Here is a 27603-nt window from a genome sequence, read left to right on the forward strand (position 1 = left end):
TCCTAGGGAGATTTCAAAGGTGGGAAGCTAAGAAGAACCTCAGATCTGACTGACCTTCTGCGTGGTGGGCTCAACTATCAACCAGATACGCTGACTCTTCCAGCGGTTGGTAATTCAGATTTACTGCCTGGGGTTCAGGAGGCAGAAAGCAGATGCCAAAATTAATGGAGACTGACAGATAGATCCTTCCTTTTTCCGTCTCTCTCTTTTTTCTTTTTTAGTTAGTGAAGTGCCACTGAACTGGGTCCTGCTCCAAGTGATTTTTTTGCACAAGTGCTCTTCCCTCATCCTGTCCTCTGTGATAAACTGAAGTTTTTCAAGGATATCTCAGCCATTTCCTTCCCTGATAAACATTTCAGCAATTGCTTAATCCAGCAACTGCTTATTCTTTCCGAGGTTTTTTCTTGATTAAGATTCACGGAGAAGGGGGTACAGTTAAAAGAATTCCACCAAATGGATTAGAACCAATATACCAACATATATTAGGGTAGAGGCATTCTGATTATCGCATATATCATATTATATTCCGTGTATTATTTTTTTATTAACTTTCAGCAAGGAGATGGGTGTTTTTCCAGAGCGTGCAAGTGGTTGATTATAAAATACACTCAAGAATTTGTACAAATCTAAGAGCTGATTCTTATAATCCACTTTATCCATTCATTTTTTTTTTCTGTTCCTCTGCTTCATTGGCTGAGCCCAGATTTAAACCATGGGAGAAAGAGAGACAAAATAGTCTCTTGTTTGTTTTCCTTATCGTGTACGAGTGTGGATAGGTAGTCCTTGACTTTCCACCATTCATGTTCAAACTTACAACGGCACTGAAAAAAAAGGGACTATTTTTCACACATATGCCCGTTGCAGCATCCCCATGGTCACGTGATCAAACTTCAGAGGCTTGGCAACTGGCATGTACTTATGACGGTTGCGGTGTCCCGGGGTCACGTGATCCCCTTTTGACGAGCAAAGTCAATGGGGAAGCCGGATTCACTTGCTAACTTAACTGCAGTGATTCTCTTCACAACTATAATAATAATAATAATAATAATAATAATAATAATAATAATAATAATAATGATGATGATGATGATGATGATGATGATGATGATGATCATGATCATGATGATCATGATCATGATGATCATGATGATCATGATGATGATGATCATGATGATCATGATGTTGGAAGGGACCTTGGAGGTCATCTAGTCCAACCCCCTGCTCAGGCAGGAAACCTACCATTTCAGTGGCAACAAAGGTCGTGGCAACAAAGGTCGTAAGTGGCAACAAAGGTCGTAAAAGGAGGCAAAGCTCACTGAATAACTGTTGCTTAGCAACAGAAAGCTTGGGCTCCATTGGGGCCTTACGTAGAGGACTAGCTGCATACGTCCTGTTTTGCGTCATCCAGCTTTTCCCCAAGCTAGCTGTTGCCTGATCAAGTTGACTCACTTAGTCAGCTCTTTCTTGATTTTTAGTCATTTTTGCAAGATGCAATAAGTACAGCAGCCTGTCCAGAGACGAATGTACCAATTTTTTCTTTCCTCCCAAACAGCCAATAAAAGGATTCGCAGACCGCTGGTTTGTAAGAGCCCTATTTTTAAAGGTTTATTTCTATTCCCATGGAAAAGAGTGAGTATCACCCCAACAGGAAGCTGCTGGCAGCCAAAAGCATCTCAAAGGGAAGGAAAAAAGGGAGATTTAGGCAGAAGGAAGACTGGATTTTGTCAAGATTTCCTTTTCTGAGGAATAATAATAGTCCAACGGCCATGACCAATGCTGATACTTTGCATTCTGTGTTTCTTCTCAGATGGGACGTTCATGAGCCTCTAAACTAAACAGCCTTGAGAATCTGTGTCAGCCAGCCAAAACAGGAAAAGCAAGGGGGGGGAGAGAAAAGAATCTAAAATAACACTAAAAACAACCAAGTCATTAACCAGGGTATAGGTCTCTGTTGAACCGGAGTGAAAAGGAAAGAACAAGCTTTTCATATATAGTCGTATCAACTTCTAAAATAAAAATAAAAAAATGGAAAATGATACGGGAATAAGAGCGGGCTAAAGTTCAGCAAAGTGACATAAAGGGCAAATGCTGTTTTAGGCCACATCAACAGAAAAATAATTTCTAAGTCACGGGTCCCATTGTTCTGGAGTGTTTTGTTTTTTTTCCCTGTAGGGTTCAGATCCCATGCCAAGAATTGGATCCGATTCCTTTGGAACATTTAGGAAGGACTTGGAAATCTGAAACGAGTTCAGAGAAGGGCAACTTGGCTGAAGGGAAGGTTAGAATCCGGGACTATTCAGCCTGGAGATGAGATGATCGCAGAAGATGGGACAATGTCCTTCAAATTTCTGAAGGGGCGTCGCATAGAAGACAGTCAAGATTTATTTTTTCTGAATGCAGGACACAGAATGAAGGGTTTAGTTTACGAGAAGGCCAATTATAGTGCCATGTTAGGTAAAAAAATTCTAATAGTATGAATAACAGAGTTGGAAGAGACCGTGGAGATCTTCTATCTAGTCCAACCCTCTGGTCACGCAGGAAACCTTATACCATTTCAGACAAATGGTTGTCCAGTCTCTTCTTAAACACTTCCAATGATGGAGCACCCACAACTTCTGGAGGCAGGTTGTTCCACTGGTTAATTGTTCTAACAGTCAGGAAATTTCTTCGTAGTTCCAGGTTGCTTCTCTCCTTGATTAGTTTCCATCCGTTGCTTCATGTTCTGCTTTCTTCAGGTGCTTTGGAGAATAGCTTGACTCCCTCTTCTTTGGGGCAGCCCTTTAAATATTGGAAGACTGCTATCATGTCTCCCCTGGTCCTTCTCTTCATTAAACTAGACATAGTTCTTTATATATTTTAGTCTCCAGTCCCCTAATCATCTTTGATGCTCTTCTCTGCACTCTTTCCAGAGTCTCAACTTCTTTGTTTATATTGTGTTGACCAAAACTGGATGCAGTATTCCAAGTGTGGCCTTACCGAGCATTATAAAGTGGTATTAACACTTAATGATTCTGTCCCTCTATTAATGCAGCCTATTAATTCTATCCCTCTATTAATGCATTGGCTTTTTTGACAGCTGCAGCACACAGCTGGCTCATATTTAAGTGACTGTCCACTGGAACTCCGAGATCCCTCTCACGGTTAATACTATTGAGCCAGGAACCACCTATTCTGTACCTGTGCATTTGGTTTTCCTTGCCTAAATGTAGAACCTCGCTTGTCTCACCACCGAATTTCATTTTGTTAGATAGTATGGGAAGTTTCACCGTGAGGCCAAAGACCCAGAAAGATGGTGGTCTTCCCTTTTTTGTGAGGTAGAAGGAGGATGGGCTAAGGAACCACCTCTGTCATTCTAAGATTCCTGCATCAGGTAGCAAATGCCAGTTGATGAACTTGGAGAGGGCTATACCACTGATGGATATCACATTCCTGAAGACCTTGGCAACACTAATAATAAAACACTAGGAAGCCCAGTGAAGACTAACTATTGTTCTTTACAACTCAAGGCTTCCTAGATGTATTATGATTACAACGTCTAGGTTTCCAAATGAAGCAGGCAAGGATCTATCTCACTCTTGAACCCCTGTGGTTATCTCAGGCCCCACAACAAATTCCAGGCCAAACTTTTGCCCACCAGGAGTTCCTTACAGTAAAATACCATTTTCACAGCTGTTGATCGACTTTCTCAGCCCGCTGAAACAGAAGCCCGTTTGAGAGAGAAAGACACAACACACACACACACACAGTTTAAGAAAACAAGGAGGTCCTCTCTTTGCCTGAAAGCCACCACAAAGGCAGAAGGAAGGATTAAGAGAGAAAAGGGCGAAAAAAACTCTTCCCAGAGTTGATGGTGTTTTTGCCAAGAGCCAGGAGCCTGGGAAATGTATGGATTTTACCAAGATCTAGCCTCTTTGCCAGCAATTTTCCTTGCTCTGAGCCTCCCTCCAGGAGATTCTTACAAGCTCTTTTAAGGCCACTGAAAAGGGAATTTTGCACGGACCGCTTTACAAGAACAAAACTTCTCAGTGTTAAGAGAGTCTGGGAGGAAAAGGAAGAAAGAAAGTGGGGTGTGTGTGGGGGGGAATAAAGGAGAGGCAGGAAAAGAGCAGCTGGATAAAATGGAAACTGGGAAAAAACTGAGGGCATGTGGACTGTTGAGACCTAGGTTGAATACCTGGGTTGGTTATCCAGCTGGATGACTGAATATCTGCTAGACCTGAATAGTCAACCAGTATTAATCATTAACATTATTAGGAGCATACAGCGTCTCTTGTTTTTATTCCTCATGGAAGAAAAAAAGGGATGAGAATTCAGAAGCAAGCAATTCTTTGATCCATTTTTATGCTCAGCTGCAGGGGAAGATTTCACCTTAATGTGAAATGTTTTCCCTTACAATGAACATTCACAATCCAGAAAACAGGATGATGGTGGAAAAAGAAAGCAAGGCCGTTGGAGGGGTGAACTGGTGCCATTCATTACTGATTGGTCTTATGCAGAGGTCTTCAAACTTGGCCCTTTGATGACTTGTGGACTTCAACTCCCAGAACTCCTTGCCTGGCTGAGGAATTCTGGGAGTTGAAGTCCACAAGTCATCAAAGGGCCAAGTTTGAAGACCCCTGAGCTAGAACATAGAGAGTTGGAAGGGACACCTTTGGAGGTCATCTAGCCCAACCCCCTGCTCAAGCAGAAGCGTCTATACCAGGGGTGCCTGGCTGAGGAATTCTGGGAGTTGAAGTCCAAAAGTCATAAAAGGGCCAAGTTTGAAGACCCTTGATCTTATGTATAATATTTGCTTATATAGCTCTATTTGACCATTATATTGGGTTCTTATGGCATTTATAGATATATATATATAGCTGTGCTATAAGCCACCATGGGCCTCCTGAACAGCAGTTGGAATAAATCTAATAAATAAATAACTGGGGCGCAGTACTATCTGGGCCTTTCCCTACCCGTTTTAAAAGTTCCAGATCTGAGTTTCTCAACTGAGCAAGGGATTGGGCTAAACTGCCTTCAAAGTCTAATCTCCTGCACCAAGCCCTTGCTTCTGAACTAGGAAGAAGGACCCAGATCTTATTTCTGAGACGAAGGGGGTATCACTCGAAGTAAAACGATGACTCCAGCTAGACCTTGTGGTGTATAATCCAATCTGAGTTATTTCCTGTTGAAATTCTGGTTTCCTTTCCTGCACGAACATCAGTCTGAAAGTTTGTGCATGCAGGCCTTGCGAGTCTGTGTACAGGCACACACAAGGTAAACAACATGATGGGACCCACTTAATGAACACCATACTGCTTGCAGAAGCAGTCCAAACTTTCCTAAGTTTGTAATTTCCCCAGTGCCTTTTCTGATCTGGCCTAAGTTTAGTCTCCAAAAGTTAAGCCATGTTTTTTTTACAACAACCCACCGCAGTCTGGTTTACACAGTCGGAAGTTTTCAGAGCTAAGGTAAGCCACACAAGACCAGATACACTAAGGCTTAGTGGAATGTGTGAAGGCAAGCTATCCCTGCCCCTTTGAAGATCCTACCTCCTCCCTGAATAATTTCCTAGTCACCAGTCTGGATTGGCATCACATCCCAAGGAATGCACCTCTCTCTTGTGTACACCCAGAGAGAGTTCAAAGTCCACATGATTTAAATGAGCAAAAATGCAGCTGAGTCCACTGGATTGGAATGAATGAATGGAGGAGATATTTCTGTTTGGAACCATGCCAATCGTCTCTCTACCCACACCCGTCAAGGTGTGTTTTTTTTCCTCCCCTCTGTTCTTTCTAATCTTCATTTCCTTCTTACAGCTCCCTATGCTGAAGTCCCAGATTATTTTTCATGGCTGCAGTCAGAGACGCTACCCTGATGGGAAACTGGTATGAAGTTAGTCAAACTAGGAATAGGAAATATATATATATATATATTGCACGAGCAGATGGGCTGGGAAACAGAAAGAAGAGATAAATAGAAAAAAAGAGTATACAGTTCTAGACCAATGGGCCACGTGCTTTCTTCTAGATCAAATACTTCCAGCGTTATGTCTTTGCAAAGTGAGCTTTATTTTAGCTGAATAAGCCAGGATTATGTAGGAAGCACCCCACCTGCTATTCAGCAGACCACAATTACTTTCAGAAACCTTTAATTAACCAACATGCCTTGATCTGAATGTCACAGTAAACTACAATTTCCTGGTTCAGGATCTTAAGCTTTCTTAGTTTTACAACGAGCTCAGATCTTGACGCTTCTTAGCTTAATCCTCAAACTAAGCATAGAAATTGGCTTAAGATAGTGATACGTTCCAAATTTGACTGACCTGGTTTCCCAATTTGGGTCCAAGAAAATTGGGCGGGGGGGGGAGGAAGGTGTCTCCCAAGTGCAGAGTCACAAAATCAAGATTGGAGCAGTTGACACCTCTAATAAACAGATAGATCTATGATGTCAGCAGCCATAACTGAAAATCAACTTTGACCCAGAATTCTGTGCAACTCAGGCCATTCTAGCTTGTTTTGATACGGTGTAAACTGCAAACCTGGTTTAAGATACATCAAAGATGTTTTGATTTATGGGGTAAAGGAGGTGTCTGCATATTTTGCATTATCAAGAGTCAGTCCCTCAATGTGCCAGGATGCTCAGTCTGTAGCCTTGAGGGCTCTCTGCACTAACATATATCAGCTTAGGAAATTAATATTTTTTTAGTGTCATGTCCCATCACCAGCTTTCCTGTGGAAAACAGATTATCCCTTGTAGCACCTGCCTAAAAGACAATAAAGGTTTGCAGCCAAAATCAAGATTCTATCATGCTTTAAATATTCCAACTATTTTCTATACATTATCTCTCTTTTCCTAAGAGGAAAATCAGAGGAAATGCAGTCCTCCTTACTACCCACAAGTTACACAATTTTACACACACACACACACACACACCCCTGATTATTATTCTGCTTTAAAGTCTGATTTTGGGGTTATATGTATTTTTACACTGCTCTTTAAGATAAGTATACATTGCAGGAAATAACAAAACAAGTCAATGTTACAAATCAGAAAGCCATAAAACGAACATTTTTTAAAATGTATCCAATAAAACAAAACACTTTCTAGGAACCCAAGGGAAATTCAATGAAACTTTAATAGACATCTTCTAGGGACTTCTATCTTTCACACCAGAAGAAAATTCCACAGATGCATATGGGATTTATTCTCTGGAATATAAAACCCACAGAAGTGGGCAACATTTAGGACTGGGGACAATGTCTTAATATGTCCCTATTCTCTCCGACCTATTAAGAGAGGCTACCAAATTGTTTGTCTAGCCTGGCAACTTTAAGAAGTGTGGACTTCAACTCCCAGAATTCCCCAACCAGCAAGGAACTCTGGGAGTTGAAGTCCACATGTTGAGGTTGAGCAACCCTGTACAACCCCCCCCCTCCCAATCCTTCTCCAAAATGCTATTTCCTTCTTGTCAAAACTAATCTGAATTTGGTACCTTGGTCAGAAAGCTGCAAAGGCCAAACGTATGAAGCTTGTTACAAGTCTGAAGTCGTCCGGTTATGGATGGCATTTTGTGTGTGTGTATGTGTGTGTGTGCTTTGCTCAGAAAGCAGCTCAAAGGAGGAACGAGGAGGAAAAGACAGGCGGGAAAGTTTATTGCTGCTCCAGCAGAATTCCAGAAGTTGTCTTAATATTTTGCTCACAGAGGGAATAAATGCGTCGCCTGCTACCATACCTGGGAAAATCCCATTTGCCGCCCACGTTACATATATTTTATATATTAACTCTAAACCGATGGCATTTTGACCTGTTGTCTGGCTGTAGAATCTATGCAGGTCGTCCTCGACTTACAACAGTTCATTTAGTGACCGTTCCAAGTCAGAACAAACTTGGAAAAAGTCACTTATGACCATTTTTCACACTGACGGCCGTTGCAGCCTCAGACCCTTGGTAATTGGCTCATATATATGATGGTCGTAGTGTCCCGGGGTTACGTGATCCCCTTTTGCGGCCTTTTGTGGTTGTTAAGCTGAGGACTAACTGTATTCCAGCTGCCTCTGCAAAGAAGCTCAAACGATACCGGCTGATTTTTTAAAATCAGAATTTATGGACTACATTCTCTGCCGTAACAGCTCTCTAAAACAAGGGATAATAAGCAATACATGCACAGCATGGTATGGCAGAGAGCGTACAAATATTGTGGTTTGTGTTTTTTTTAAATAATAATCATAGGTTGGAAAGCAAATACAGAGAAAAGGAAAGAGGCAATCAAGCCGGAATGTGTAACTCTGAGCACATTCCAGTTCTTAAAATGCTTCAGGAATTTATTTTAGAGTTTTGGAGCTTACTGTTAAACACACACCCCTAAGCACACACACACACACAGTTGTTATGAATGAGAGACACACAATGTCGGTCAGGATTAACAACAAAAAAAAAAGCCCGAAGCTGTATGCAGAGATTCATAGAGTTACCAATCTTAACAGGTTTTTTTTTTTTAAGTATGTTGAAATCTGGGCTGTTTCCCCCAAATCTTGGGCTGGGATAGGACACAAGTTCCTTATAGGACTTTATATATTATTGGAATGTTTCCCGTTTGCGTCGTACGTCATTCTTTTCTTTGTTTTTATAATTCTCACAGTTTGTACTAATGTATGCCACCCAGAGTCTTTATGGAGTTGGGTGGCCTATGAAATTTGACAAGCGAGTACAAATTGCAGGAAATCAAAAACACACCATGGGATATATCTTGGCCTGTTGTGAGAGTGTTTGGCTTTTTTTTTTTAAAGGTTCTAGTCCTTATTATTATAACACAGGAGATTTGTAGTAAATTCTGAAGTAAATGGGTGGCCCAAGGGCCTGGGCTTGATTGCTAGGAGTTCCTAACGGCCTAATATGATTTTAGGTGTTCCCACGATTAATCAGAGCAGAGTAGAGGTAGTTCTTGACTTACAACGGTTCATTCAAAGTTACAACGGCACTGAAAAAAGGGACTTAGGACCGTCTTTCACACTTAAGACCGTCGCAGCATCCCCAGGGTCAGGTGATCAAAATTCAGAGGTATGTGTTTCACTTCGAGAGCGGGCAACTAAATTTCATTTTTGATGTGTGCCGTTGTGCCCACAGTAAAAAGAAAAAATGACAATAAAGGTTATCTTATCTTATCTTATCTTATCTTATCTTATCATCTTATCTTATCTTATGTTCATATTTATGATAGTTGCAGTGTCCCAGGGTCCTGCAATCCCCTTCTGACAAGCCAATCAATGGGATTCGCTTAACGACCGTGTCCCTAACTTAACAGTTGCTATGATCCACTTAACAAGTGTGGCAAGAAGGATTGTAAACTCGCTTAACAAATGTCTCCCTTAGCAACGGAAAATTTGGTGCTCGACTGCGGTCGTAAAATGAGGTCTAGCGGTAAAGTGGTAAAGCAGGCAAGGCTGCAAATCCTGAACCCAGGACTCACCTTCCACGCAGTGTTCCACCTCTTCCAGGTTGCGCAACGTAATCCTCATCAGGCTGGAGTTGAGCATCAGTTCGTTCTTGTGCGTGGGCCACATGTAGTGTGGGGCGGGATTAACGAAGAAAATCCGGGTGTCCCCTGTGGAGACCTGGTTGTCGCAGATTAAGGGGTCTCCAAACCCCCCAATCATCACCTTGTTCCCGCCATCCAGGAGGATCTCGTGAGTCACCACGTCTTTCCCCTTCAGGTACCTCCACACCCTCACCTGAAGAAGGGAGGAGAAATTAAAAGAAGGGGACGTTAGAAGGAACGCCGAGATTGTGACTCCTGTCCTGTGCGGTTGCTAACAGTTGACAACAACTTGATGGCGGCAGCGGCGGCAGCAGAACTGCAATCGAAAGAACGTCATAAAACCCCACTTTTTATTATAGCATCTCTCTTTTTAAAGATTAGAACCCACAGCTTCGTAGCCGTGAAGTTTCAGCCGGCAATTATCTTCTTCTTCGGCGTCGTTTCTCTCCCTAAAATCCTCTGAAGCCAGTTGAATTAAAACCATAAACAACAAACCGAACAAAATAAAACTGGCAAAAAGAGGTAGGGACATATATATAAAGGAGTGACGCAAAAAAACCCCAAGCCGCGTGAAGAAGGAAGGACAAGGGAGGGCATCGTGGAGTCAAAATGAAACGCTTAAAAAAAACAACAACGAAGAAATGAGACAAAGGGGGGGGAATTATTATCAATCAGGGGAGGAATTAAAACATTGCCACCCATTCCCTTACAATGAACATTCACAATCTAGAAAACAGCATGGGTGGTGGAAAAAGGAAGCAAGGCCTTTGGGATGTCATTCATTACTGGTTGATCTTCTGCAGGGGTCTTCAAACGTGGCCCTTTGATGACTTGTGGACTTCAACTCCCAGAATTCCTCAGCCAGGCTGAGGAATTCTGGGAGCTGAAGTCCACAAGTCATCAAAGGGCCACGTTTGAAGACCCTTGGGTTAGAAGTCTCCAAGGTCCCTTCCAAGCTTATTATTCCATGTTCTAATATTTTCCTTGCAGTCCTCGCTTTGAGCGCGAATCCTGCCTTTGCCGCGGACGGAAAGAAGGGCATTTGCAGACTTGCCATGCCCAGAATATTTCTGCCTGGCGGCTGAGCTCCTCGTGCAGAGAGGTAAGGAACAGACAAATACTTCTCAGCATCAAGAAGCAAACACTAGACATTCCTCAAGTTTGACCTGACCGAGGCTGGCACTTTCCTAGCCAGGAAGACCAACGTCGTCTGGAAGAATGAGAAGACGGAAGAAATGGCCCCACAAAGCCCACAAAGTTAAGATGGGGAGAAACAGACTCAGGCTCAACCCTTCCAAGACAGAGTGGCTGTGGTTGCCGGCTCCCAGGCATAGTCAACTGACTCCGTCGCTGACTATAGGGGGTGAAACGTTGGCCCCCTCGGAGAGGGTGCGCAATTTGGGTGTCCTCCTGGATCCACGGCTGACACTGGAAGACCAGTTGACGGCTGTGGCCAGGGGGGCGTTTTACCGGGTACGCCTGGTGCACCAGTTGCGGCCTTTTCTGGACCAGGATGCCTTGCGCACAGTCACCCATGCTCTTGTCACCTCCCGCCTGGACTACTGCAATGCTCTCTACATGGGGCTCCCCTTGAAGAGCACTCGGAGGCTCCAGTTAGTCCAGAATGCAGCTGCGTGGGCGGTGATGGGAGGGACTCGTCGCTCCCATGTAACGCCGCTGCTACGCGAGCTGCACTGGCTGCCGGTGGCCTTCCAGGTGCGCTTCAAGGTGTTGATTATCATCTTTAAAGCGCGCCATGACATCGGACCTGGCTACCTCCGAGACCGCCTTCTGCCACAGATTACCTCTCACCGGCCAATACGCTCCCACAGAGAGGGTCTCCTCAGGGTGCTGTCAACCAGACAGTGCCGGCTGGCGACCCCCAGGGGGAGGGCATTCTCTGTTGGAGCCCCCACCCTCTGGAACGAACTACCCCCAGAGATCCGGGTGATTCCGGATCTCCCCTCCTTCCGCCGCGCCCTCAAGAATTGGTTGTTTCAGCGGGCAGGACTGGCCTTAGGGGTATTTTAAATTCGGTTTTTAAATAATTTTAAAAAAGAAAGGCCTATATTAATATTTTTATTTTAACCACATTTTAAATTTGTATATTGTATTGTTATTCCGTTTTAAACTGGCTGTAAGCCGCCCTGAGTCCACTAGGAGAAGGGCGGGATATAAATGTGATTAATAAATAAATAAATAAATAAATAAAAAGACGCCGGAGTTAACCGGAACCACACTTGGTGAGAAACCGTTCCAAGAAAGGGAGAAGGCCTTGGCATCGGCTGCCTACACTTTGCTCCAGATTCAAGTCGCAGCAGGAGGAAGCGGGAGAACCCACAACCTAGTAGAAGCACACAAATGGCCCCACCTCATTTCTTGGCAAAACAAGGGAAGATTAGGAATCGGAGAGGCCCAGGATGTGCATAGCTTGATGGAGAAAAATGTCTGCAAGCAGATTTTTTCTGCCAAGGTTGGAGCCAAGGCTGGGCTATTCCCCACCTGTTCCTCTCAGCTTTTCTGGGAAGAGAAGTTTTTTTTTTCTCTCTCTCCCTAAATGCAAGTAAAGGAATGCCTGGAGTTGCTGACCCACGCCAATCGGTAACATGTTATTTTATTTAAAAATATTTAGAAGTTTGGAAGGTGAGGTGAAGGCAATGGCTTTGTAGATAAGAGCGATATGCAAACAGCACCGATTTTAGCTAGCCAAACATTTTGCTAAACAAATCAAGCACTTTACTATTATTTAAACACATATCACAACCACCAAACCATCCCCCCTTTAGCAACTGTGTCCTTTGCACTCAAGGAAGGCATATTTCTCTGGGAATTTAAAGATTATCTATCACCATCCTAACCCAATCACACCAATACCTTCCTTCCTGTAGCGCTCTTAAAGTATGCTTGTAACTACAAACCCCATTGTCCTCACTAACAGATTGTAAAACTCTTTTGCAACTGTGTGTGTGTATGTGTGTGTGTGTGTGTGTGTGTGTGTGTTGGGTGGAAATGTAAAGCAATCTGTTCTGCGTTTCACTCCAGTCTAGGAGCATCTTTTGCAGGCAGACTTTGCTACTGTGAACACTGTAAATTCAAAATTTTGTGACTCTTTGTCAGTCACAAAACTTTGAATATATATATATATACACAATAGGGAGTTCAGACAGATCAGTCTGATTGTGAACACCTTGACATTTTCAACTGCATACTGCAGTTTTACTCTTTTTATAGTATCTCTTGCCTTGCCGCCCCCAACTAGGGGCATAGAGCAGGCTCAAGTCGCAACTGCGAAGTATTTTTTATATCCAAATTTCTTTTTTTTTTTTTTTTTTNATAGATAGATAGATAGATAGATAGATAGATAGATAGTTATAAAATATAATATAGTTATACAATACTGTATTGATTAGATAAGTTCACTATGTTATGAGAGAGAGAGAGAGAGAGAGAGAGAGAGAGAGAGAGAGAGAGAGAGAGAGAGAGAGAGATACACACACAATAATACCGTATTAATTAGATAAGGTCGTATCAGACTCCAAACCCAGAACAATAAGTCCTATATATATAAAATATGGTTATATGGACACCAAGTGAAATTACCTTTTCTGGATCAATAAAAAGGTCTCCAGGCTTTCTGCCACAATATTGAATAAATAGGTACAGCTCATTTTATTTTCCTCAATCTAGTCTACTTCATGGGGCCGTTTTGAGGATAAAAACAGGGGAGGCATACATGCCACCCTGACCTTTATGAAGAAAATAAATGAACTTTTACAATAATGAATGAATGCAGGCGCGAAACTGAACTAAAAAACACGCAACTCTGAGCTACCTTAAGGCCTGTAAACTAGGCATCATTTTTGCCTTATGAATATGTTGCCAGGAATCAGCCAAGGACTAAAGATTTCCAGAGATTTATTTTCTGACCTGGCTGGGAGGGAGAAGGAAGGAGAGAATCACTAAACAGCCAGCTCAGGAAAGTTAAAACCACCCCCTACTACCATCACCGGAGGCTGGGGGAAATTAACATGAACCGCACTAAACCCTTTTTGAGAGATTCCTTTTGGATACACACAGAGGATTTTAAAAAAAAAACAAAAAAAAAAGGTGGGAAGGGAGAATCCTAAGAGGATCAAGTCTGAGCAAAGGTGATACCAGCAACAAGAGATTTTTAAGACAAGAGAGAGGTGGAGGAAAAATGCTTTTAAGAAGTAGCTGAAATTCACATCGCAGGGGGGAGCATTAAGAAGGAAGCCAGCCACTTCAGGGAATTACCCATTAAGAACCCTGCAGGGTTAACTGGAGGGGTCTCCAATTTTTTTGAAGGGGCAGCCTTTTCTAAAGATGTTTTCCTTGGCAGACTGCTGGCACGTTTATTCGCATCACCATCTTACAGCACCTAGGACTTTGCAAAGTGGCGTTTGTTTCATTGCCACATTGTTATGCCACACGTATTATTGGACTCTGGATGGGGTGCCAAACTACTCAAGGAAATAAAACCACCACAAAGCCCACCTCCTCCTTGATATAGAGTAGAGCAACTTCCCAGACAGTAAAGCCATTAAACCAGGAGTCCCCAACCCCCCCGGTACTGGGCCGCGGCATGCCAGCAACCGGTACGCACAAACAAGCATACCCCCTTCTGTGGGATGTGCAGGCACCACACAAAATCACGCACTCTCCGGTCCGTGGAAAAACCTCTCTCCATGGAACCGGTCCCCGGTGTCCAAAAGGTTGGGGATCTCTGCCTTAAACCATAGGATTCTTAGAGAAGCTGATTGATTTCAAACCGTTCCAACACAGCTTGTCAAATAAACCACCACTGGAGGGTTGGTGCAACATCCCCAGGCAGCAAACCATGGGGCGTTTTTTTGGTGCTGCGATAGTGGTTGGATTTGTGCCAGGTTTGGTACTGAAAATCCTCGTTAACTGAAGGTTCAGTTGAAGACTGAATGGAATTCAATTGAAGATTGACTGAAAATGCAGGGATTGTAATACACCCTTGTAAATCTGAACATCGGTGACCTTAATGGTAGATTTCTTTCATAAGGTGCATTTACTTATCTTGGGGGTGTGTGTGGGTATTTGGACTTAACCACACAGTTAAGAGCAGCTGCCAAAAAGGCCAACACAGTGCTAGGCTGCATTAACAGAGGGATAGAATCAAGATCACGTGAAGTGTTAATACCACTTTACAAGGCCTTGGTAAGGCCACACCTGGAATACTGCATCCAGTGTTGGTCACCACGATGTAAAAAAGATGTTGAGACTCTAGAAAGAGTACAGAGAAGAGCAACAAAGATGATGAGGGGACTGGAGGCTAAAGCATACAAGGAACGGCTGCTGGAATTGGGTATGTCCAGTTTAATGAAGAGAAGGACGAGGGGGGACATGATAGCAGTCTTCCAGTATCTCAGGGGCTGCCCCGAAGAAGAGGGAGTCAAGCTATTCTCCAAAGCGCCTGAAGGCAGGACAAGAAGCAATGGATGGAGACTAATCAAGGAGAGAAGCAACCTAGAACTAAGGAGAAATTTCCTGACAGTTAGAACAATTAACCAGTGGAACAGCCTGCCACCAGAAGGCCGTGAATGCTCCAACATTAGAGATTTTTAAGAAAAGACTGGACAGCCATTTGTCTGAAATGGTATAGGATTTCCTGCCTGAGCAGAGGGTTGGACTAGATGACCTCCAAGGTCCCTTCCAACTTTTATTATTATTATTACTTATTTAAAGTTTCAGATCACTCAGCCTCAAAGTGACAAGTCTTTCTTTCATGCCTCTCCTTTGCCATGGGGCCTTAAGACAGCCCTGTGAAGTAGACCGAGTTCTTAAGCTTAGTGACTGAGGATCATTTTTCACACTTACGACCGTTGCAACCTCCCCGTGGTCACGTGATCAAAATTCAGACCCTTGGCAACTGACTCGTATTTATGACGGTCGCAGTGTCCCGGGGCTATGAGATCCCTTTTTATGACCTTCCAACAAGCAAAGTCAACGGTGAAGCCAAATTCACTTAACAACCTTGTTAAGTTATTATGATTCACTTAACAACTGTGGCTAGGAAGGCCATAAGATGGGGCAGAAACTCACTTAACAGCTGCCTTGCTTAGCAATGGAAGTTGTTGTTGTTGTGTCAAGGACAACCTGTAGCAATTTTTCTCTCCCATTCTCCGCTAACAAGCAGTACTAGAGAGAAATCTTTTGGGGAATACAGTCTGGACCGATGTTGCAATATAGATTGAAAAATGCCAGCAACTAGCTGCCACTTCAGGTTGGTTTGTTTGTTTTAGAATCAGCAAGGTTTAGCAGACGAAGGGGAAGAAAAAAAAATCTACAGCTGGAGGGTGATTTCAGAGTCAAACAATAGACAGCAACTATTTTCCACTAGAGATTTGATTCCAAGGGGTGGCTTTGAAACTTTTCCAAGCCGAATGTGTTAAAAAGCAGCTTGCTATAGGACAGATGTTTGAGGTTGGGTTCTCTCAGCAGCGGATTTTTCAAAGACTCTTCAAGCCGTCGCCTAAAAATACATAATTATGCACTAGGACCTTTAAACCCAACGAGAAGCATATGTCCTTGCCTTTAAAATGGAATTCTGTTCAAACGTTATTTTAAAACAGTTTTTTAAAAAAATACCTGCAATCAAACAGGCATTTCATGAGAGTGGCACCCAATCTTAGAACTGAGTTGGCGCTGAAAGGAGATCAAAAAAGATTTGGGCAGTTGAAAAGGCAGCAAATCACGGGTGGCATTCACTCAAGAAGACGGCTAATTCAGCAATTCGGTTTAACCAAAGTGGATGATACGGGAAGCCCTCGACTTACGAAAATTGAGCCCAACATTTCTGTTGTTCAGTGAGACATTTGTTAAGTGGCTTTTGCCCCATTTTACGATATTTCTGGCTGCAGCTGATCCATGAGTAACATGGTTGAATCTGGACTTCCCATTGACTTTGCTTGTCAAAAGTTCGCAAAAGGGGATAATGCGACGGGTGCACTGCAACTGTCGTAAGTATGAACGAGTTGTCAGGCGTCTGAATTTTGATCGCAAGATCATGGGGCTGCTACAAAGATCCTAAGTGTGAAAAATGGTCCTAGGTCACTTTTTTCAGTGCCATTGTAACTTTGTAGTAAATCCAGGACTATCTGTACTGCCAATAGTTAGTTCTGCCACTGAATGGCAGCTGAAGTCCAATACTTGGCAATACTGTCATTTACAAACGACGTGTTAGGAGAAATTGAGAATTGAATCCTCTCTTCATGCAGTTTTATGATTTGCTGTTCGACTTCTTGTCTTAAATCAGCCCCCCTCTGGATCCTTTAATCCCACCTCAGCCCTCCAGCAAATCCCTGTAAATTGCTCAATTCCTTTCCTCGGAGCTTGAGAATTGTTCCTGGAGAGGAATCCCTCTTCTGTGCCTCTGCATGAGTCTGTCTTCACCTTATCTCCTAATCTCCTGTTGAAATAGGTAGCCTCCCCCAAGAATGTCAAATGGTTCCTCTTTCTTAATGGAATAACCCAGAAGGATCATGCCATTACACAAAACAGTATTAGATAAATTTATTCCACAAACTGTGGGAAGAGCTCATTCTGCGCCTAGGGATCCCCACCCACCTACTTGACTCAAAGAAACAAATTAGGCAGGATTCGAAATTGTGCAAGCAACGAATGTATTTCCGTACTTGCTTGCGTTGAAAAAAAATGTAGTGTTGTGCATCAGACACACACAACAGGAGAGCAGAGCGAGCCCTTTCCTTCTTCAATCCGTTGGTGTTCCCTGCACATCTAAAGTGATGGCTGTAGGGAAAATCATGGAAAGAAGACCAGCGTGCTTAATTATTGAAGAGGGATGACCAGAAAGCTTGTACAGATAAACAAAGGCTTGCATCCTTTTAATCTGTCAGGTGTCCTTGTTAGAGGGATCTCTTTCTGCAGGGAGCTGTGGAATTCACAGAGAAGAGACAGATGTAAAATGTTACATCCTTCCACTAACAAACTGCTTAATAAGCCAGCTTAGAAACTTGTTCTGGTTTTCTATGTAATAGTATTAGCCAAGATACTTCTAGTTCCCAAATTCTGTTCCTCTGAAGACGTGTAGGCTTCTATTCACAAGTTCCCCACAATCCCTGGAATGATCCTACTTAAAACCGAGTTTCTTTTAACATCATCCAACCCCGTCCTCATGTTACTTCAGGACAAGGACAATCTAAAGATGCTGCAAGTCTTTAAGCCAGTATTTGCCAATCTTGGCAACTTTACACTATGTGGACTTCAATTCCCAGAATTCCCTAGCCAGAAATTCATCCTGCACCAACACCACTGTCCTTGCCCTGTAACTGAGCTTCCACAGGCATGCATGGTTTATATCTCACCCCACAAACCTGGTTTATAAAAAAAAAAGAGTTAAAACACACTTATAAGGCTTAGTGCAAAGTGTACATCAAGACTTCAGCCCGGAAGAGATGTTTGGCTGTGTTTAATTAGATTTATTCTCAGGCAATTATCCATTTTGTTCTGAAGAGGTATTTATCCATCCATTTCTATCAGCTTCCCATCAGAGAGAGAATCACAATCTGACACAATGGTTCTACACAGTAACGAAAGGGGATCAAGTGCCTGCTTTTTTTGTGGCTGAGAGTTTAAAAGAAAACTTTTTTACAAAGTCCCTAAGATGTACCGTTAAGGGCACCTCAAAAAAAAAAAAACGAGGTGGAATTTTGCTCCCAAAATGTCCTGCGAGATCTTGGAGAAAGAGAAATGTTTTTTATTTTGGGAAAAAGAAGGGCGAGAAGTCCAAGGCAGACTTTATGAGCAATCAGAGCCAAGAAAAAAAAAGGGGGACGGTCTTTCTTTTGCATCGCAAATGCCAGGCTGCTCAGCCACATAACATATAGGGGGTTTAATTCCCTATTTCTTGCAGAGAGCTCATTCTAAAAAGGGTGTAATTCATTTTTTTCCAGTCCCGGGCCGCACAATCAGCTGCTTCGGCCACTTCCACGAGAGACGCTCCTACGAAGGGAGACGGGGGCTGGGAGATGGGGGGGGACTCAAGCCTGGAAGGAAGGAAGCAAGCAAGCACTTCCTCCCAACTAGTCTGGTCCTGCAAAAAATAAATAAATAAATAAAAATCCTCTGACATCCTCGGCGCAAGAGAGGCAGCCGGTCCCCAAGATAAAAAGCCCAGAAACGCAGCAGGCAAATTTTTCTTTCTTTCTTTCTTTTTTTTCTTTTTCCTTTCTTTCTCTCCTAACCAAGGACGGGGCGGGGGGGGGGGAGGAGAGGAAGGGGATGGGAAAGCAACAAGTGGGGGCCCTGCGATCGCCCTTCTCTCCCCTGCGAGTAAAGTTCCCCGGGCCCAGAAGGAAGAAAGCGCCCCCCCCTCCTTCCTCCTCTCCCCAATATTTTCCCACCGCGGGTGTGCGCGTGCGTGGGGAGAGCCGTGCTTCCTCCTCTCCCCTCCGCCTCCCCCCCTCCCCACCCCCAGCCCAACATTACCTTGCAGGAGTAGGTCTGGTGCACCGGGTCGACGTTGAGGATCTCCTCCACCGTGCCGGTGAGGACGACGTTGGCTTCCTCCTCCCGCCGTTCCAGCTCTTTCTCCGGGCAGCTTCGGCTGCAGCGGGCCGGCCACGAGGCCAGCAGCAGTACCAGCAGCAGCAGCAGCAGCGAGAGCCGGAGAGTAGGAGGAGGCGGCAGGCAGGCGGCGGCGGCGGGGGGCGATCCGGGGAAGCCCTTCGCCCGCCGCATCGCTGCACACAATGGAGGAGCCGGCGAGGAAGCCGGAGTTTGCGCGCCTCCCCCGCGGCGATCCGAAGTTGGGAGGGGAGGCGAGGGAGCCGGAGGGAGAAAGTGCGGCCGGAGGGAGCGAGGGGGGGGGGAGCGGAGAACGGAGAAAGCAGACGGCGGGGGGGAAGAAGAGAGAGAGAGAGTGAGAAAGCGAGAGTGAGCGCGCGCGCGCGCGAGAGAGAGCGAGCGAGCGAGCGAGCTCCGTCCCTCTTCCCGGCTCAGGCTGGCCGCCTCCTCCGGCAGGGGCAGAAAAAGGGCTCCGGCGGGGGCGGGGGGAGCGATTTGCATGCGCTCTGGGTTGCGGAGAAGGGGAAGGAGGAGGAGGAGGAGGAGAAGGAAAGGGGGGAAAGAGAGAGAGAAGAAAGAGAGAGAGAGAGAGAGAGAGAAGGGAAGGGAAGAAAGCCGGGCTGCGCTGCGGCCGCGGGAGGGGCAAAGAGGGAGGGGGGGACCCCGGCAGAGAGAGAGAGAGAGAGAGACCGCCCTTGTCCGCCGCTGGAAACCGAGGCCGCTCCGGTTAATGGCTAAACGCGCCGCCGCTGCACGTGATGTGACTTGCCAAGGTGCAGCGCTGGGCTCCAGGCTCTCCGGGGGCGGGCGAGCGAGGAAGGCGGAGCCCGCGGCTCGGACGGCGCTGCCTGGGCGGAAGGCAGAGAGGGAGGGAGGGAGGGAGGGAGAAGGGAGGGACGGAGGGGGAGGCGCCTCCCGCCGTCTTGTGGCCTGGCGTTCCGCAGGGCGCTCCGAGGATCGCTTGGGAGGGAGGGAGGGAGGCTTTGGAGGAGGAGGGGGCGCCCCCCCAAGGGTCTTGCCCTGGAGTGTGTGTGTGTGTGGGGGGGGAAGGACCCTCCGCCACCCCCGTTTTCGGACGGGTCGGCCGCGTCTCCCTCGGCCACCCACGCGGAAAGTGTGTGTGTGTGTGTGTGTGTGTGTTAGGGTTGCCAGGTCTGCTTCCAAAAAATAGCGGACAAGCGGGGGGGGGCGGGGGGTTAAGTAGTAAAAAAAAAAAGTAGACTGTACAGCTTTAGATTACGTACCGTTTCATCATAAAGCTTTTGAATAAAAAAAAAATGTCCACTATTTTGTGAAAATAAATAGTGAACGTAATGTGAAAAAAGTGGACTGTCCACTCAAATAGTGGACACCTGGCAACCCTAGTTGTGTGTGTGTGTGTGTGTGTGTCGCGCCTGGTAGGGCAAAGCGGAGCGAGCCGATCGCCGTTTCCTCCGGGAGGGTCCCGGTGACTCGCGGCAGCCCCGGCCTTGAAGCAGCGAAAGTCCCCCCCGCGAGAGAGGGGAACGGATGTGGGGTCTGCGTTGGTGGTGACTGTAGTTGGGAAACCTGGATGAGACCTTCCTATGACTGATCGCGGTTAGTTGTGGGGTTGCAGCCGGGTGGAGAAAGCCGGATAAAAAGGGTCAGACTTGGGTTCTTGGTGTTCTCTCTCCATCTGGTGGGGTTTCTGCAGAATCGGAACGTTTCACTCCTGCCTGGAGGAGAGGTTTCCTAGCCCAAACTTCTGCAGGAAAAATTGGAATTTTGTTCCACGAATGATGGAGGGGTGTGCAAATGCAGCCAGGTTCTCCCAGACAGAGAAAGGCCTGGGGGGGGGGGGGATTCTCTCTCTCATCGGTCCAGGCTGAGTTTGGATAATCGGAAATGCAGATTTGGAATGTATTAAAGAAATGGCTGGAAGAAATTTTGCTAATATAGAGGCCAAACCGGATTTTTTTTTTATTGGGAATTATAGAAAGAAAATGTAAGAAAGATACAAATTATTTACTACTGCATATAGTAACAGCGGCACGAATAGCCTTCGCTCAAAAATGGAAAGAGAAAGATATTCCAGGAAAATACTACTGAAAAATTTTCAATTGCGCAGAAATGGATAGACTTACATTGGAACTCAAGGATAAAAGTGAAACTAAGCACTACAAAATCTGGGAACAATTTTATGATTGGATAGATAACAAGAGGGTAGCCAAGACAAATGTATAGTGTTAGAATAAAATATAGATTATAGACAAACGTATATTCAAAAGATAAATAAATATACAGAAATAAGGGAAAAAGTGTTCATATTATATTATAAATAGCGAGCAAAGCTCAAGAACTATATGTCTATATGTGTACTAAGATTACTGTAAAGTGACGGAAGATGTATGGAACCAGTGACGTCATATCTATGTCCAGTGTGTTTTTTAATTTTGTATTATTAATAAAACTCTATTAAATATATATATATATATATGTTGGGGGAAGCCAAGGCTGGCAATTCTGTATTCTGATTCCAACTGACTACCGATATTATAACCAATTTATACAGAGCACTAGAGAGATTGCAGGCTCATATAATATATAATTCCAACATAAATCAACACAATTTCTCTTTTTGGGGGCTGGTAAGTTCAGAGAGGGTGCTTTTCTCAGTACCTGAGATTAGGAAGATGCAGAGAATGTTTGCATGGTATGGTTAAATCAGCTCAGAAAGATGTGGAAGATTCCAGCTGATCACACATTAACCTCATTAGCTTTTTATCCGGGCTTTGTGTGTGNGGGGGGGGGGTGGTTTAAGTAGTAAAAAAAAAAGTAGACTGTACAGCTTTAGATTACGTGCCGTTTCATCATAAAGCTTTTGAATAAAAAAAAATGTCCACTATTTTGTGAAAAAAAAATAGTGAACGTAATGTGAAAAAAGTGGACTGTCCACTCAAATAGTGGACACCTGGCAACCCTAGTTGTGTGTGTGTGTGTCGCGCCTGGCAGGGCAAAGCGGAGCGAGCCGATCGCCGTTTCCTCCGGGAGGGTCCCGGTGACTCGCGGCAGCCCCGGCCTTGAAGCAGCGAAAGTCCCCCCCGCGAGAGAGGGGAACGGATGTGGGGTCTGCGTTGGTGGTTTCTGTAGTTGGGAAACCTGGATGAGACCTTCCTATGACTGATCGCGGTTAGTTGTGGGGTTGGAGGCCGGTAGAAGAAGCCGGATAAAAGGGTCAGACTTGGGTTCTTGGTGTTCTCTCTCCATCTGGTGGGGTTTCTGCAGAATCGGAACGTTTCACTCCTGCCTCGAGGTGGTTTCCTAGCCCAAACTTCTGCAGGAAAAATTGGGATTTTGTTCCCCGAATGATGGAGGGGTGTGCAAATGCAGCCAGGGTCTCCCAGACAGAGAAAGGCCTAGAGTGGGGGGGGATTCTCTCTCTCATCGGTCCAGACTGAGTTGGAAATGCAGACAGTCACAACCGCACAAGCCCTCTTCCTTGTGAAAAATAGTCACCAAGCAAGCCAACAACCCAAGGGAAGAGTGATAATGCAGCAAAAGGAAATCGAAGGTGGAAAAAAGAAGAAAGGCGGCAGTTACGGCTGAAGAAGGGAGAGAGAAAGACAAAAGCAAAAGATTTTTTTCACGCTTCAAGCCAGCCAGAATTGCAACTCGACAACGCCAAATACGAGTTTTGAATTGTGCGGCTGTAGGGAGGAAGAAGAGGTAGGGACGATCTGAATGAAAGGACTCAGCTCAGCTTAAAGTGAAACTTTGGACCCAAGGTGGCTGTCAATCAATCCGGGAGGAATCTGAACTCCCATCTTTGGAGTAGCCCACTGACCACCAAAAGAGCAATCAAAGGCCCCTGGCCTTGCCATGTCTTATTGCCATGTCTTATTGCCACTGTGTCTTATTGCCACAGTTCCCCCACTCATCCTTGGTTATCCCTAATCTTTCTTTCTTTCTTTCTTTCTTTCTTTCTTTCTTTCTTTCTTTCTTTCTTTCTTTCTTTCTTTCTTTCTTTCTTTCTTTCTTTCTTCAGTGTCCCTTCCCTTCCCTTGCTTCCTCCTCTTTCTTTCCCCTCCCTCCCTCCCTCTCTATTCCAGAGGTCTTCAAACTTGGCCCTTTTATGACTTGTGGACTTCAGCTCCCAGAATTCCTCAGCCACCACTGTTTCATTTTATTTGATCCACAGAAATCTTTTCAGTCAACACTTCCTGCATCGCTTCAGTTTTCAAGTGGGTCTTTTCTTGTGGGGCTGAAGGGGCGCTAACTTTGTGAAAGCCCCTTCCCAAAATCTTTGAGGGGGACGTAATGGGGCCTACCGCCCAAAAGTCAAATTGGTCAAAAGCAAAAAAGAAGACACACTTTTCCCTTTTAGACTATTGGACCAAATGTACCAGACTGGTACACTGCAAGAAAGGATGGCTTATTTTAATTGCATAAATAAGTCAATGAACTGGGTTCATGGCTTACGTGCCGTAATAAACCATGGTAGACAAACCACAGATTCGTACAAAACTATTAGCCACAAACAATGACTTAATATGTTAGGTTACTCTAGCAACTTCCTATAAGGAAAACCTTTATAAGATGTTTTATAGGTGGCACCTCCCTCCCACAAGATTAGCACGAATGAATAAGAGGAAATCCCCGATATGCTGGAAGTGTGGAGAGACCGTTGGGAATTACTACCACATGTGGTGGGAATGCCCAAAGGCACACAAATTTTGGAATTTATTAAAGAAATGGCTGGAAGAAATTTTGCTAATAGATATAGAGGCCAAACCGGAATTTTTTTTAATTGGGAATTATAGAAAGAAAATATAAGAAAGATACAAATTATTTACTACTGCATATAGTAACAGCGGCACGAATAGCCTTCGCTCAAAAATGGAAAGAGAAAGATATTCCAGGAAAATACTACTGGAAAATTTTCAATTGCGCAGAAATGGATAGACTTACATTGGAACTCAAGGATAAAAGTGAAACTAAGTACTACAAAATCTGGGAACAATTTTATGATTGGATAGATAACAAGAGGGCAGCCAAGACAAATGTATAGTGTTAGAATAAAATATAGATTATAGACAAACGTATATTCAAAAGATAAATAAATATACAGAAATAAGGGGAAAAGTGTTAATATTATATTATAAATAGCGAGCAAAGCTCAAGAACTATATGTCTATATGTGTACTAATATTACTGTAAAGTGATGGAAGATGTATGGAACCAGTGACGTCATATCTATGTCCAGTGTGTTTTTTAATTTTGTATTATTAATAAAACTCTATTAATATATATATATATATATATATATATATATATATATATATATATATATATATATATATATATATATATATATATATATATATATATATATATATATATATATGTTGGGGGAAGCCAAGGATGGCAATTCTGTATTCTGATTCCAACCGACTACCAATATTATATCCAATTTATACAGAGCACTAGAGAGATTGCAGGCTCATATAATATATAATTCCAACATAAATCAACACAATTTCTCTTTTTGGGGCAGGTAAGTTCAGAGAGGGTGCTTTTCTGAATACGTGAGACTAAGAAGACACAGAGAATGTTTGCATGGTATGGTTAAATCAGCTCAGAAAGGTGTGGGAGATTCCAGCTGATCACACATTAACCTCATTAGTTTTTTATCCGGGCTTTGTGTGTGGTTTATATGTATATGCTAATCCAGCCTTTTTAATTAGTTTGTGATTCATTGCATTTTGGAATTCCAGAAAGTGGGTTAACTCATCCATTGGGTTAAACCTGGAGGCTCCTTGGAGCAACTGTGGAGTAGAAAATGCTAGATTTTTAAGGCAGTCTTAGCGGTTCGCTTTCTGAGATTTTGTTTTTTTTTTCATCTGCAAATCAGGACTGCAATAATTTGAATTCTTTTTTTCTTACTGCTCCTTGTTACATTCCACATCCTGGGCCTTGCGATATTTGAAAATAAAATCCTTTACTTTGAAAGTTGTCTTGCTGGCAGGACTTCATTTTGAGTGGCAGGTCAAATGAGAGGCATACGCACACACACACACACACACACTTGCATTCTTCTGAAGTTCCTGGTCTATATGCCTGAGCTGAATTTGGATTCCATGGGTAAAAAGATAAGGGCTGCCGTGATTTTTTTTAAAAAAGTGTACTGTTTCATAAGTCTAGACTCTAGAAAGAGTGCAGAGAAGAGTAACAAAAATGATTAGGGGGCTGGAGGATAAAACCTATGAAGAACCATTGCAGGAATTGGGAATGCCTGGTTTAACGAAGAGAAGGACGAGGGGTGACATAGCAGTCTTCCAATATTTGAGGGGCTGCCCTAAAGAAGAAGAAGTCAAGCTATTCTCCAAATCAGCTGAAGGCAGGACAAGAAGCAAGGGATGGAAATTAATCAAGGAGAGAACCAATCTAGAATTAGGGAGACATTTCTTGACAGTGAGAACAATTAACCACAGCTTGCCTCCAGAATTTGTGGGTGCACATTTTTAAGAAAAGATTGGACAACCATTTATCTGAAATGGTACATGGTTTGGTGCTTGAGCAGGGGGTTAGACTAGAAGACCTCCAAGGTCCCATCCAAACCCGTTATTCTATTATATTTCCTGTTTCCCCAATCAACAGGAAATTTGTTCTTTTTTCCCTTACTCTGAAGTCCCACTGCGTTCAGTGGGGCTGACTCTGATCTGAAATCTGTCCAAAAGATGATCCATTTGATTTCCAAATATTTGGGGCAGCAGTTTCCCTCAGGTCCAGTGGAGGCAGGGGCCGGAGGGAGTTGTAGTCTGAAGCATGTTGCCTACGTGGCTACATTCTCTGCTTTGGGTGCCTGAAGGAAAAAAAATCCCATTTCTCTGTTGAGATTATTGGTTTATTTACAGTTTTGTGATTAAAAGTAACACAAAGAGGCCCTCTTTTTTTGTCCAAAGCTCCTGGTGTTTACACTCCACAGAGCCCTTAAAACAGCTTGGGGAGATCTGTCAATCATCAACCAGCCAATTGGTCAGTACTTTTGGGAAGCTCTCCCAGATTACTGAACAATTAAAAAAGATTTTCCCAGTGCAGTTTTCTTGTCTAAATCAAGCTCACGTCTTTGAGAAAATATTTGCGCTGGGTTTCAACGGATGCGCCGTTTCCTTACACGTGCACTTTTATCTCTTTAAAATTCAACCTCTGTCAGTGACATTGGACATTTGCAAAGTATTTGGGCTTTGCTGCAACTGTTCATCTCCCTAGATGACCGCCCCTGGGAGACTATTCCTCCATCAGACCTTGTCTGCTTGGATAATGATTTTCGGATAACTAAATTTACTAAGGGGAGCCCGGCGGGGGCTGGAATATGTTCTGAAGGAAAGAAAAGAGGAAATGTGTGTAGTTGCCAAACAAATAGAGAGATAATCTTCTTTGTTTCCTCAGCTGAGGTCACAGGAAAGCACTGTGGGGGTTTTTTTTTAGAGCGTTTGGGTCCTTTTTTGGATTTTATTATTGTGTTTCCTGCCATTTTCATTATTGTCAGTCACATTTTTGACAACATGCTTCCTTTAGCCGGTGCCTTCACATGTACTGGACTGCAACTCCCATGAATGGCCCAGCTGGGTAGGAATGGTGGGTGCTGAAGAGACCATACTGGAGGCAACGACTGGTTTCACTGGGTTTCGGAGGAGACCACCTTAATCTTGGGTCAGTAAAACAAGCAACAGGCAAAGCATATTAATTCTGAAAATTCATCTGTGCCATTGTGGTATGTGTAGCCCTTCTTGTTTAGTGGATTAGATGGTCCAGCAAGTTAAAATGATCCCAAATTCCTTGCATTTATTCCAAGCAATAGATGGAATGCTGTCAAAAAAAAACAAAAAACCCTCACCTGAAGTTTTGGGGATGTGTGAATAATTCAAAGCATGAGAGATATAACTGTCCGATCTCATACAGCAACTTTTCTGTTGGGTGCAGTCCTATCTTTCCAGCCACTTAGGCTGCCCTTTGGATGGGGGACCACCAGGAGATGCCAGAGCTGGTAAGCTAGCCTGGGAAACTGAAGAAAGATCTGAGAAGACAGCAGTGGTGAGCCGTTTCCATGTTGCCACTCAGAAAATGACCGGGAAAGGCCACAATAATGGAGCTCGCTTCGATGGAGGTCTGCATTCCTGAGACATCTTCCGTGGGTGCTAACCCTTCTGAGCATTACTGATATCCTTCAGAAGGTATGGAAGAAAGGGGCTGGAAGAAAGGGGCCATGCCCTAGATTAAGATCTGAAGGAATTGCTTGGAAGGAATTGTGCAATTCCTGAGTCAGCCTGGAGGAATGACCAAAGCTATGAGGTGGGGGGCAGATGTTCAGGTTTTGGCTGATGAGGCATTCAACCCACATCCTGAAGTCTTGGTAGATCCTTCAAGAAGGAGGACAACTTGACACCTTGGAGCTTTTCAGGGACATCAAAGAACAGTTCCCCCCCCCTCTTCTTCCCCCTCCTTCTCTTCCTATGTGTAATTCAAAAGCAATGCCCCCTTTGAGCTCTGCCAAG

The 27603-nt window shown here is 44.1% G+C and overlaps 1 protein-coding gene across 1 annotated transcript; it reads right to left on the minus strand.

Annotated features, from left to right (window-relative positions):
• Positions 1-9445: 9445 nt before the first annotated feature.
• LOC107298222 (agrin-like) lies at positions 9446-19261 on the minus strand (the record flags this gene model as incomplete). Its single annotated transcript, XM_015827596.1, has 2 exons — positions 19010-19261; positions 9446-9707 (listed from the first exon to the last, which is right to left on the minus strand). Coding segments are annotated over exons 1-2 (514 nt in total), but the record flags the coding sequence as incomplete, so codon positions are not given.
• Positions 19262-27603: the final 8342 nt, after the last annotated feature.

Source organism: Protobothrops mucrosquamatus, unplaced genomic scaffold (genome assembly GCF_001527695.2).
Source record: "Protobothrops mucrosquamatus isolate PMUCROS unplaced genomic scaffold, P.Mucros_1.0 scaffold3807, whole genome shotgun sequence".
Taxonomy (NCBI): domain Eukaryota; kingdom Metazoa; phylum Chordata; class Lepidosauria; order Squamata; family Viperidae; genus Protobothrops; species Protobothrops mucrosquamatus.